This window comes from Onychostruthus taczanowskii, unplaced genomic scaffold (genome assembly GCF_017590055.1).
Source record: "Onychostruthus taczanowskii isolate IOZ18803 unplaced genomic scaffold, ASM1759005v1 scaffold74, whole genome shotgun sequence".
NCBI lineage: Eukaryota > Metazoa > Chordata > Aves > Passeriformes > Passeridae > Onychostruthus > Onychostruthus taczanowskii.
Genome location: NW_024505229.1, coordinates 1,019,610 through 1,031,217, shown reverse-complemented (window position 1 = coordinate 1,031,217; position 11,608 = coordinate 1,019,610). Strand labels below are relative to the sequence as shown.

General features: G+C 54.2%; 2 protein-coding genes across 2 annotated transcripts; one reads left to right on the top strand and one right to left on the bottom strand.

Moving 5' to 3' along the window:
* The first annotated feature begins 209 nt into the window (after nucleotides 1-209).
* Nucleotides 210-2,326, top strand: AVPR1B (arginine vasopressin receptor 1B). The gene is made up of 2 exons (XM_041422521.1): nucleotides 210-1,152; nucleotides 2,028-2,326. Exons 1-2 carry the CDS (start codon nucleotides 210-212, stop codon nucleotides 2,324-2,326), a joined length of 1,242 nt encoding a protein of 413 aa, XP_041278455.1.
* Nucleotides 2,327-5,326: 3,000 nt separating this feature from the next.
* On the bottom strand, nucleotides 5,327-9,319 carry RHEX (regulator of hemoglobinization and erythroid cell expansion). Its single transcript, XM_041422520.1, has 6 exons — nucleotides 9,197-9,319; nucleotides 7,660-7,694; nucleotides 7,117-7,205; nucleotides 6,383-6,493; nucleotides 5,994-6,052; nucleotides 5,327-5,533 (listed from the first exon to the last, which is right to left on the bottom strand). The coding sequence occupies exons 1-6, from the start codon at nucleotides 9,317-9,319 to the stop codon at nucleotides 5,327-5,329; spliced, it is 624 nt and encodes a 207-aa protein (XP_041278454.1).
* Nucleotides 9,320-11,608: the final 2,289 nt, after the last annotated feature.

Genomic DNA, 11,608 nt, shown 5'->3' with positions numbered 1-11,608 from the left:
TTTTCAGCCCAGGCAGAGAGGGAATTGCAGCTGCCTAACGCAGGGTTAGTGTGACAGGTGACGGTGACAACCTGCCCTGCTCTTGGGGACTGCTGGAGAAGGCACACCCAGCCCCAAGCCAGGGGCAGAGCAGCTCAGGAGAAACAGAGAAGAGGCCAACAGGACATCAGAGAGGAGCCGTGGAGCTCTGTGCTCCTGCATCCAGAGGGATGGAGCCCGGCTGGGGCTGGAACAGCTCCCACCAGAGCCCACCTGGGCACGGCCAGGGGCTGCCGAGCCCCAACCTGACGGAGCTGCACACCCGGGACGAGGAGCTGGCCAAGGCCGAGGTCGGGGTGCTGGGCACCATCCTGGCCGTGGCCACCGTGGGCAACGCGGGCGTGCTGCTGGCCATGTACCGGCTGAGGAGGAAGATGAGCCGCATGCACCTCTTCATCCTGCACCTGGGGCTGAGCGACCTGGGCGTGGCCCTGTTCCAGGTGCTGCCGCAGCTCCTCTGGAAGGTCACCTACCGCTTCCTGGGGCCCGACCCCCTCTGCAGGGCCGTCAAGTACCTGCAGGTACTCAGCATGTTCGCCTCCACCTACATGCTGATGGTGATGACCCTGGACCGCTACCTGGCCGTGTGCCACCCGCTGCAGTCGCTGCAGCAGCCCGGCCGCCAGGCTTACACCATGATCGGGGCCACCTGGCTGCTCAGCTGCCTGCTCAGCCTGCCCCAGGTGTTCATCTTCTCGCTGCGGGAGGTGCGCCCGGGCTCGGGGGTGCTGGACTGCTGGGCGGATTTCGGGTACCCGTGGGGAGCGCGCGCCTACGTCACCTGGACCACGCTGTGCATCTTCGTGCTGCCCGTGGGCGTCCTCAGCGTCTGCTACAGCCTCATCTGCCACGAGATCTGCAAGAACCTCAAGGGCAAGACCCAGAGCGGCGCCCCTGGCACGGGGGCGGCGGCGGTGGGTGCCCCTGCCAGGCCTGGCTCCGGAGGGAAGGGCGGGCAGCCCTCGCGGGTGAGCAGCGTGCGCACCATCTCCCGCGCCAAGATCCGCACGGTGAAGATGACCTTCGTCATCGTGGCCGCCTATGTCACCTGCTGGGCGCCCTTCTTCAGCGTGCAGATGTGGTCAGTGTGGGACCGCGATGCTCCTGATGATGGTGAGTGGTGAGGGGAGTGGGGCACAGAGCCCCGGGAATGCCAGGAATGCAGCTGGGTTTTTAATAAATAAGAGCTGTCTGTTGTCTTGTCGTTTAAAAATAAAAATCATGGGGAAGGCTACAGGTTTCCTCCCCTGTAATGCACAAAATTTCCTCTCCTGTAAATGTATAAAATACAAAACAGGTTTCCTCCCCTGTAATGCACAAAATTTCCTCTCCTGTAAATGTATAAAATACAAAACAGGTTTCCTCCCCTGTAATGCATAAAATTTCCTCTCTTGTAAATGTATAAAAGACAATACAGGTTTCCTCCTCTGTAATGCATAAAATTGCCTCCCCTGTAAATGTATAAAATACAATTTTCACAGTCAGGTCATTCCTTTCAGAAAAAAAACACTGAGAAGTGATGATTTCTGGCCATCATCCATAGGGATGTGCTAAGACATCTTTGCCTCATGTATGTCTTTCCTCTCCTCCCAGGGATTTCAGAGGTTTCAGAAGTGGATTTCTGAGTTCATACGTTGAATTTTTTTCCCCTGTAAATCTTCAGTAGTTTTCCTAACTACTGAAGTAGTACTATAGTATACTCCTAGAAAAGGGGACTTCACCCAAGATTGAAAGTGCTCTGGGAGATGCTTTGGGCAGCAGAGAGGTTGAAGGAAAGCCCAGAAGCTGCTGGGTCTCACCTCCCAGAGGATGTGCTCCAGCACACTGGCACTGCAGAACCTGGAGGGTTCAGGCTCTGCCAGCTTTCCATCCCCCAGGAATGCCAGCGGGATGGGAATGTGAGCCAGGAGAGCCCCCAGCTCTGCCCAGTGCCCAGCCTGACCTTGCCCAGCCCCTGGGGATGTTTCACCTCTCTCTTTCCTCTGCAGAGTCCACCAACGTGGCTTTCAGCATCACCATGCTGCTGGCCAGCCTCAGCAGCTGCTGCAACCCCTGGATCTACCTGTTCTTCAGCGGGCACCTCCTGCAGGACGCCGGGCGCTGCCGGGGCTGCTGGGGCCGCCCCCGGGCCGGGCTGCGCAGACCCAACTCCACCGGGAGCCTGTGCAGCAGGAAAACCACGATCTTGAGCCACAGCCACCAGGCCGGGCTCCCCCTGCGCGGGGACAGCGCCAGGGAGCTGTACCCGCCCTGCGACGAGGCCCTGACGGAGTCGGGCACGCTCTAGGCTGCGGAGGTGGCAGCTGTGACACTGCTAGGTGTGACACGGCCAGGTGTGACACAGCCGGTGTGACACGGAGAGGTGTGACATGGCCAGGTGTGACACGGCCAGGTGTGACACAGCCGGTGTGAAACTGCCAGGTGTGACACGGCCAGTGTGACACGGCCAGGTGTGACACGGAGAGGTGTGACACTGCCAGGTGTGACACTGCCAGGTGTGACACAGCCGGTATGACACTGCCAGGTGTGAAACTGCCAGTGTGACTCTGCCAGGTGTGACTCTGCCAGGTGTGACTCGGCCAGGTGTGACACGGCCAGGTGTGACACAGCCAGTGTGACACTGCCAGGTGTGAAACTGCCAGGTGTGACGCTGCCAGGTGTGACACGGCCAGGTGTGACAAGGCCAGGTGTGACATGGACGGTGTGACACGGCCAGGTGTGACACAGCCAGGTGTGACACAGCCAGGTGTGACATGGCTGGTGTGACATGGCTGGTGTGACACTGCCAGGTGTGACACGGCCAGGTGTGACACGGCCAGGTGTGACACAGCCAGTGTGACACGGCCAGGTGTGACAGTGCCAGGTGTGACTCCGCCAGATGTGACACCGCTCGCTCTCGCTGCAGAGCGCGCTCTCCCCACCTGGTGGCTCCGCGTTTTGCAGAAACCGCGCTGTTTCACCCCGAAAAGCGTCGCGTCCGCCTTGTCCTCGCTGCCCTGTGTGCCGGGGATGGACAGAGCCCCTCCGGCCGCTGAGCACAGCATCCACCCCCACCCGTGTTTAGGGAAACCTCTAAAGCCTCCGGGGAGGGATCCTGCAACCTCTGGGATCAGGGGATCCTGCATCCTCTGGGAGCAGGGGATCCTGCAACCTCTGAGAAGGGATCCTGCATCCTCCGGGATCAGGGAATCCTGAACCCTCCAGGAAGGGATCCTGCATCCTTCAGGATCAGGGGATCCTGCAATCTCCGGGAAGGGATGCTGCAGCCTCTGGGAAGAGGTCCTGCACCCTTCGGGAACAGGGGATCCTGCACCCTTCGGGAACAGGGGTCCTGCATCCACAAAATCCTCCTGGAGGGAGCGGACTTTTGTGTTCCCAGCTGCCAGCAGAGCAGCCGGAGCACGGCGGGCGGCACCGCGGCTCCATCTGCCCCAGAGTCGCCGCCGCTTCCTCCTCTCGCATCCTCGGGGCGTTGCTGGCCGAGCGGACAGCGGGGACAGAGCTGTCCCCCCGCGGGGCTGCACAGCTCCTGTGACCTGGAACTGCTCCCCTGCCACCTCCCCCGGGCCAGGCACGGGGCTGTCGCGTCCCCTGGTGCTGGGCACAGCTGTCCTGCACCACGCTGTGCCCGCTGGAGCGCCCCAAATGCGGCACTGGCACCCCCGAGGAGCTGCTGGGAGCAGCCCTGGCCCTGCTCCAGCTCAGCCGGGCACATCCTGCTCCCCCCGTGCCCTCTTCCCATCAGCTCTGCTCCAGCCCCATCCTGTGCTCAACATCTGCTGCATCCCAGGGAGCTGCTCTCACCCTGCTGCTGCTTTTGGCTGATTTTGCAGGGATCAGGGGCCACCCGGGGCTCGGGGAGCAGGGAACTCGGTTCTCCTGCAGTCTCAGCCTGGCCCCTGCCCTACTCCTAGGAGCTGTTTTGTGCAGGAATAAATCATGGATGAGGCAGGAAAGAGCATCCATTAGCTCAGTCGAGCTCAAAAGCTGCTGAGGGTGATGCACAGGTGGCCCAGCAAAGGTTCCAAATTCCCTGCGAGCCATGGGCACTATTCCTTCCACTATCACAGGCTAAAGCTGTAAAAATAAAACATTAAGAGTAAAATATTTTGAAATCTTCAATATTTTCGCTTTTTAATCGCCAGGCATTTGAATCAGATTTCTCAGAAGCTTCCACTCACTGGTTTTGGCCTCACCTCCAGTCCCACAATCATACCTCTCCCGGGTTTTCCAATGTTACCCAGGAATTGTTGGGGTTTTTGGAACATTTTCCTTCACGTGCCCTTCGAGCTGGGCCAGATTTGCACCACAAGGTCATGAAAGCAGGAGTGCCTGGCTCCCCGTGCCACTGATCAATCCCAAATCAATTATCTCACAACCTTTCATTAAATCACAGCACTACTGAGCCCGTTTAAAATGCACTTGTGGGGCAGCTCCAGCCCTGAGGAAGAGGAGGCAGCAGCTCCATCCCTCCCTGTGCTGGGAGGCAGCAGCTCCATCTCCCTCCCAGAGCTCCCACTGGGCATTGTTCTCATTCCCAAGAACTTTGGAAGTTTATTTCTGGAAAATTCAGAAGTAACAAAATGCAGAGTGAGGAGCAGGGACATGGCCCAGGTGGGGAGAGACAAACCCCAGCAGCTGGAGTGGGGACAAAGCAGGGAAAGCAAAAGGTGGGAGACAGGGAGAGGAAAAAGGCAGTGGAAAAACTGTATTTAAAAGGATTTTATGAGGCTGATGAGCAAAACAACAACACTGAGAGGAGCTGCCAGCCAGCTCAGTGCAGGTTTGAGGATCTCTGCATCTCCCTCCCTGAACTGCCCATTTTGAGAGGCGAGGAGGGAATGTTTCTTTTGCTTTCATGAAACGAGGGAAAAAGGGCCATGACACAGAAGTGGAGAGCTGATTGCAGCCTGGCTGGGAGGAGCCCTCCCCTGCCCCACCCCGCAGCCCTCAGGAACAGTGGAGCCTTTAAGGAAAAGCCAAGGAAGCTGTGCCCGCAGGCTGGGGTGGTACAAGTGCTGCAGCCTGTGCCAGGCAGTGCCCCAGGGGAAGGGGACAGTGCCAGCTGTGCAGCTGCTGGGGGCTCTGGGCACCTCTGAGCAGCAGCACCCTGGTGTGGCAGCTTCACCCTGGTGTGGCAGCTCCACATCAGTGTCACAGCTCCACATCAGTGTCACAGCTCCACCCTGGTGTCACAGCTTCACCCTGGTGTCACAGCTCCATATCAGTGTCACAGCTCCACATCAGTGTCACAGCTTCACCCTGGTGTCACAGCTTCACCTCGGTGTCACAGCTTCACCTCGGTGTACTCCACACCCTTGGATGCCCTGGGGCTGGAGAAGGGCCAGAAATGTGTTTTCCTCTTCTTTGGGTCCACGTTGACATAATCCATCCCAGTCTTCACGTTCTCGTAGTCCTGGGCAGAGCCTGGCTCGTGGCTTTTCCCTGGGAACACCAGGGATGTGTAATTGATGGTTTCCCCTGAGCCAGGGCCCTGCAGGAGCAAAATAAAGCCCAGGTCAGGCCCCAGCACCCACTCAGGAGCCTTTGCCCTCGAGCCCATGCACCAGTTCAGGGAATCATGGAATGGGTTGGGTCGGAAGGGACTTTATGTGCATCCCCTTCCCCCTGCCATGGTAGGGACACCTTCCACCATCCCAGGCTGCTCTAAGCCCCATCCAGCCTGACCTTGGACACTGCCAGGGATCCAGGGGCAGCCACAGCTGCTCTGGGCACCCTCAGAGAGAAGATTTTGTTTCCTAATTTTCCTAAAGTGCCCAGGAATGCTTCCCTCTGAATGGGGGACACTGGAACGCTGCGTGTGACAGGGGACAAGAACCACCCCAGCCCTTATCTATGGAATTTCAGTGTGGTTTGATGGATTTGCCCCTCCTGATGCTGCTCCAGAGCTGGACACAGCACCAGGTGGGCTGGGGATGATTTGCCTGTGGTACCTGAGGGCAGGAAGGGTTGTCTGAGTCCTCCGAGGTGTCTGAGGATGTGTCACTGCTCCCTTAAAAACAGGAAACATTTACCATCCCAGCACTTCCCAGAGGGTTACAGGGAAAAAAAGGATCAAGGGAGAAAAAGCAAACATGCTCAGAAGTGAAATTGTGATCCACAAAGCATCAGTTTGATCCCTCCCAGCCTCACTTCCCTGGGAGAAACTGGCAGGGAGAGCCCAGCTGGGTGGGAACAATGGGAACAGGAGGCAGCTCCTGCTTGGCCCTTCTCCCACCCCGGGGGTGTCCAGAGCTCATAAGGAAGAGACATCACACAAATGCCACCCAAAAATTCCCATCCCTGTGCCAGGAAAACACCCCATTGCTGCAGAGCCCCTTACCTTCATAGGCTGGTGATGGTTTGTGTGTCCCAGGCTGTTTTTGTGTCCCGGGGTGTTTTTGTGCCCTGAGGTGTTTTTGTGCCGCGTCCCCTCCTGGCTCTGAGGCTGGAGCTGGGGTGGGGTGAGGGCTGGGATGCTCCCCAGGGCTGCTGCTCTCCTGCATCCTGCAGGAATGCTGGGCTGTGACCAAGAGGAGAGTTAGCCCTGGTCCCTGCTGTGCCCAGAGCACCCCACCCTGCTCCAGCAGCCCCAGTGCAAACCAGTCCACCCCAAAAGAATGATTGCTGTGCACTGGAGCAGGCTCATATCCATCAATTCAATTACTGAGATGATCCAGAGCCCTGTTCTCCCCCCAGGAGAGGTTCCAGTGACAAATCACAGTGTCAGGGCCTCGTCTTGCAAGTTTGGAATGATTTTGACCCAAAGCAGAGCTGGGCTCTGTGCAAATGTGAGCAGCAGTTGGTGTGAAAGAATTCCCTGCTAGAAATTGCAGCTTCATCTGAATTAATACTGTGAGCTGATACTTGGTATTTTCCCAGCACTTTGCTAAAATAGCAATAAAAGAAAACGGTTTAGAAGCAACACAAGGTTGTACCACGCTCACTGATGTGTACAACCATGTCACCCACGTCACCACAGCTCACAGGCAGCCCAGCCCTGCCCTGCCCTGCCCCTTTCCCATCCCACACCCACCCCAAACCAGGAAATCACCAGGGAAAGACATTTTTAATTACCAATCTTCCTGCTGAGCATGGTGTAAAGGGCCAGCAGGAGGAGAGGGTAGAGGATCAAGGTGACAAGTGAGGTGACAGCAGGAATCCAGCTGAACAAGAGAAAACCATTCAGTCTCACTGAAATCATCAAATTCTTTTCAATCCCCCCATGGCTTCAAGGCACATTTTAGACTCAGATTTGCTGGTAGCTTTCAGTTTTGCTTTTTGGTTTTGGGGTGATGTGGCCCAAAATGAGGAGCTTGGTTTTCAAGAATTATTTGAGTTCTTTGCCCCTCGTTTTTGGGGCCTGTCCCCAGAAGGGTTTTCAAAAGCCTCCAGGGAGGGCATGTGGTGCTGGAGGGGAGAGAGACATGACAGAAATGATGGAATTATAGAACTGTGGAATGATGGAATAGGTTGGACCTTTGAAGCTCAGCCCCTGCCATGAGCAGGGACATTTTCAGGCAGACCAGGCTGCTCAGAGCCCCGTCCAGCCTGGCCTGGGGCGGTCCCAGGGGTGCTGTGAAGGGCTCTGTGCCCCAGGGTGCTGCACTCACCACGCACAAAGGCTCATCCTCCTGCTGAGGCGTCTCCAGGGCCTGAGGGGACACAGACAGCAGCAGGACCTGCTGGCAACCAAAAAAATGGTCCCACTGAGCTTCCCGCTGCTCCACAGGAGCTGGAGATCAGGCTCAGCACTTGGAAGCAGCGGTTGGATGTGGCAGATGTGAAATAAAGGGTTTTTATTTTATCCCAGCCCTCCCCCTGTGAGAGTCCCTCTGGTTCACACCCTCACAGAGCCACGGGCTGGCCCTTATCACTGAATTCATGGCTTTATACATGCTCATATCTGAGACTTGTCTGGACTTTCTGGGCTCCACCACAACAGAATTGAAATTTGTTCTTGCTTTAATTGTCCCTCATGGTTTGTTTTGTTTTATTTTCTTTTTCTCTTCTTAATCCACCAAAAAGAAAAAAAAAGGAAGAAAACTACAAGAAGCAGAAAAAAAATCCATGGAAAAAGTAACCAAAGGAAGGTCATGGGTTGGTGTAAGGCTCTTGTATCAGAGAAGGTCCAGACAGAAATATCAGAGGCCCTCCAACACCTCAGTGTCTGAAACACCTCGGATTTAATACTGTGAGAGCTTCAATCCCGCTGAGGTTAAGAGGGTTTAAGGCAGAAAATCAGAAAACACCAATGCCTGGGCTGGGCCCCTTGGCCTGGGACTTCTGGACATAAGAGATTTTTAAAAAAAGATAGGGGTGTTCATTTCGTAAAAATAGCAGTGGCCTGTTCCTTTTGTGAGCTTTCACTTGCAAAAAAAGCACTTTAAATCCTCTCTCAGTGTTATACACTTGCTATTTATAAATGGCTGATAGGGAGAGATCTTCAGCTGAGGCTTTGATACAGTGATTAAAGCAGCCATGATAATTTGATTGATAGGCTGATGGATAAATTGATAGAGCAAAGGCATTATCCATCCTGTGGAACAGATTCTATCATTTCCTCTATGACACATTTCTGAGCCTAATTCATCAAAAGCTTGTCTGATAACCACCAATCTCCTGCAAAATACCACTCAGGCAAACAGTTTGATGACTGCCAAGCTGAAAGTTCATTTTTTGCAGAAATGTTCCCCCTCCCTTACTGAATAAATCTGTCCCCAAATATCCTTCTCAAAGGGCTGCCACTCTTGAAAGGCTCATTTCCTACTGTGGGGCAGGAGACGCTGCTGCAGCAGCAGATAAGGATCTGAAAAATGAGCTGTTCAAAAGGAAATTGCAAAATAAGCCCCAAATCCAACTATCAGCAGCTTCTGTGCCGAGGTGGGCACGGCGAGATGGAGGCACAGATATCGGGTGGGTACCGAAAAATCTGATTTGAGACAGCAGCCAGTGAGAGCCTGGCACCAAATGTGCTTTTTTGGGGGCCTCAGGGAACTTCTGTGAGCCTGCAGCCTGCAGGACTTCAACCCTTTCTCAAGAAAATGCTGAAATCAAGGCTGGCAGGGAGCTGCTCCTTGGCCGGGCAGCGAGGGTCAACCTGAGGCATCTGCGCTCAGCTAAACATGAGTGAAAGCTCCAGAACAACCAAAATTACTTTAATCCCACTTGAGCCAGGCCCAGCTGGCTCACTGGAGCTCAGGATGGCACCAACACGTGCCCAGGGGGATTCCCAGCCCAGCTCTGCTCCCGCTGTGCCACCCTCTGCTTCGCGCGCCATCGCGCCCAGAGCGCGGTGCCCAACGCGGGCTTACCTGGGCTCAGAGCCTTCCAACCTTCCCTTCCCCACGGCTCAGGGCAGCTGGGGCCCTGCAGGCAGCAGGGTTTGGGGCCGTTTCAGCAGGGTTTGGGGCCGTTTCAGCAGGGTTTGGGGCCGTTTCAGCAGGATTTGGGTGCAGAGCGGGGTCTGGCAGCGCGGCCGTGCCGGATGCGGTCTCGCTCTACCCCCAGGTCGGAGACACCAAGGAGCTCACACGAGTTCCATGACACCTCCCCTCTGTCAGCAGCCTCATTTAAATATATTGGGGTGTTTCTCTGCTGTTCTGCAGCTGTTTTGCTGCTGCACCCCTCCATCAATTCTCTGTCTTTCAGCAGCTTTGTAACAAAATTCAGCTGAGCTTCCTTGGAGTCAAGAGGTGCTGGGGGAGCTGTGCTCAGCTCAACTCAGCTGCCACCCAAAACGAGCTCTGGGTGCTTCCAAGCAAACATTTTCCACAGGGATGAAGCATTTTACACCACCTGGCTCCATGGCTGCTGGGGGTGGCTGGGCCTCCACCTGCCCACACTCTGGAAAATGTTCTGCAAGCTTTGGGGTGCAAGCAGCAGCCTGGCAGATCCCATCCTGAGAGTTCCCAGGAGGTTTGGGGAATGCTGGCTGCTGGTTTATAGGAACTGTGGGGTTTGTGCCCTGGCAGAAAGGAACAAGAAATTCCCTTTTTTTCAAGGTGCCTGACTCACGGTGACGGTGCCTGCTCGCCTTTCAACATCCCCACCAGCCCACAGCAATCCTGTCCCAGGGACATAACATCCCAAAGAATCCCCCTGGATTATCTAAAAGCAAAAGGAAGATTTCAAAAAGCATCACCTACCCCCGGAGCAGCATCACAAGTTGGGGTCACTTCACAAATTCCCCTTCATCCCTGGAGCTGCTCCCACCAGCTGCATCATCAGATGTTGGTCCTGCTCCCCTCACAGCTGCTGCACCCCAGGTAAATATTTTGGGGTTTATTTAACTGAAACTTGCTTTTTTGTTGATTTTTTTTCAGGTGAGAGTTTGCTGCTGCAGCGCTTTCAAGTGCTCGGTGGTGGATAAACAGATTAACAGGTGGGAGAAGTGTCTGATAAAGGCAGGAAAAAAGGGTTTTTTACAAAACACTGCTGGGGCACAGTGTGAATCAGCCAGGGCAGTGGCTCCACTAAAGGAAATGTGTAAGAAGGAACACAGATAACACATTTTTAGCCTAAGAACAGGTTTTTTAAATAAAGTGCTTCACACAGAGCTGGTGACAGGTATTTTTTCTACCCAAGGGGCAAAATCCATTTCTGATCCAACTGTGTGGCCCTGGAGGGGTGGGACACAGCTGGGGACAGCCCCTGCCTGGCAGAGGGGTTCCTTTCTCACCAGGCTGGGATGTTGCAGGAGCTGGGGTCACCTTTCCTCAATTTCTCCAGAGCAGCACAGGCTGGCCCTGCCAAGCTGAGCGACACCAAGGCTTGGAAATTGGGCATCTCCTCCCTCTGCATTCCACACATGGAGGTACAGCTGGAATATGTACAAAACAGAGCCTTTTTGACCCAATTTTCTGTGCAAATCCAGCCCAGTTGCTCCCAAAACACAGAGGGAAAAAAAAACCCTACCACTTTGTTCTACTTGAAATAACAATTTTGAAGTGCTCCTAAGAGTTGAGCTTTTAAAATTGCTTCTAAAATAACTCAAAAGTCGAAATAGATTTGCTTAGCTGCAAAAATTTCTAAATGAAAGGTCTGGCCTCGTTATGACTTTCATCTTCATATTTTAATGCTGAATCCGCTGCCAGGAGTTTGCAGATTATGATGATCCAATTGGGGGATCTTTTCCACAAAATAAACTATTTCTCTTAAAGTGTTTGGCGTGTCTGTGCTGCTGCTCACCCTCATGTTTATCTCCAAAGCCCAGTGACCCTTCAGGCTGGGTTTTCTGATAGGATTTTCGGGTTATAAACCATGTCTGGAACAATCCACTTGCTGTTTTCAGCTTATCTGGCACTTGCTGCAGCTGCTTTTGTTTTAGGAAGTTTCTTTCTAATCCATGAATATGTGATTAGGACAAGGAGGGAGGCTGGTACATTAAACTGCATCTCAAAAGGGAAATAGAGAATAAATTTGTATAAAAGCCACTCGTTAAAAAAAATACTGCAGCGTGGGGGAATGCAGGGAATTTTCATTTGTTTTGAAAAAACAGCTGCATTTGCCATCGGCATCAACTGTGCTGTGCCCAACATTTTCCTGCTCACATCGAGAAATATTTGGT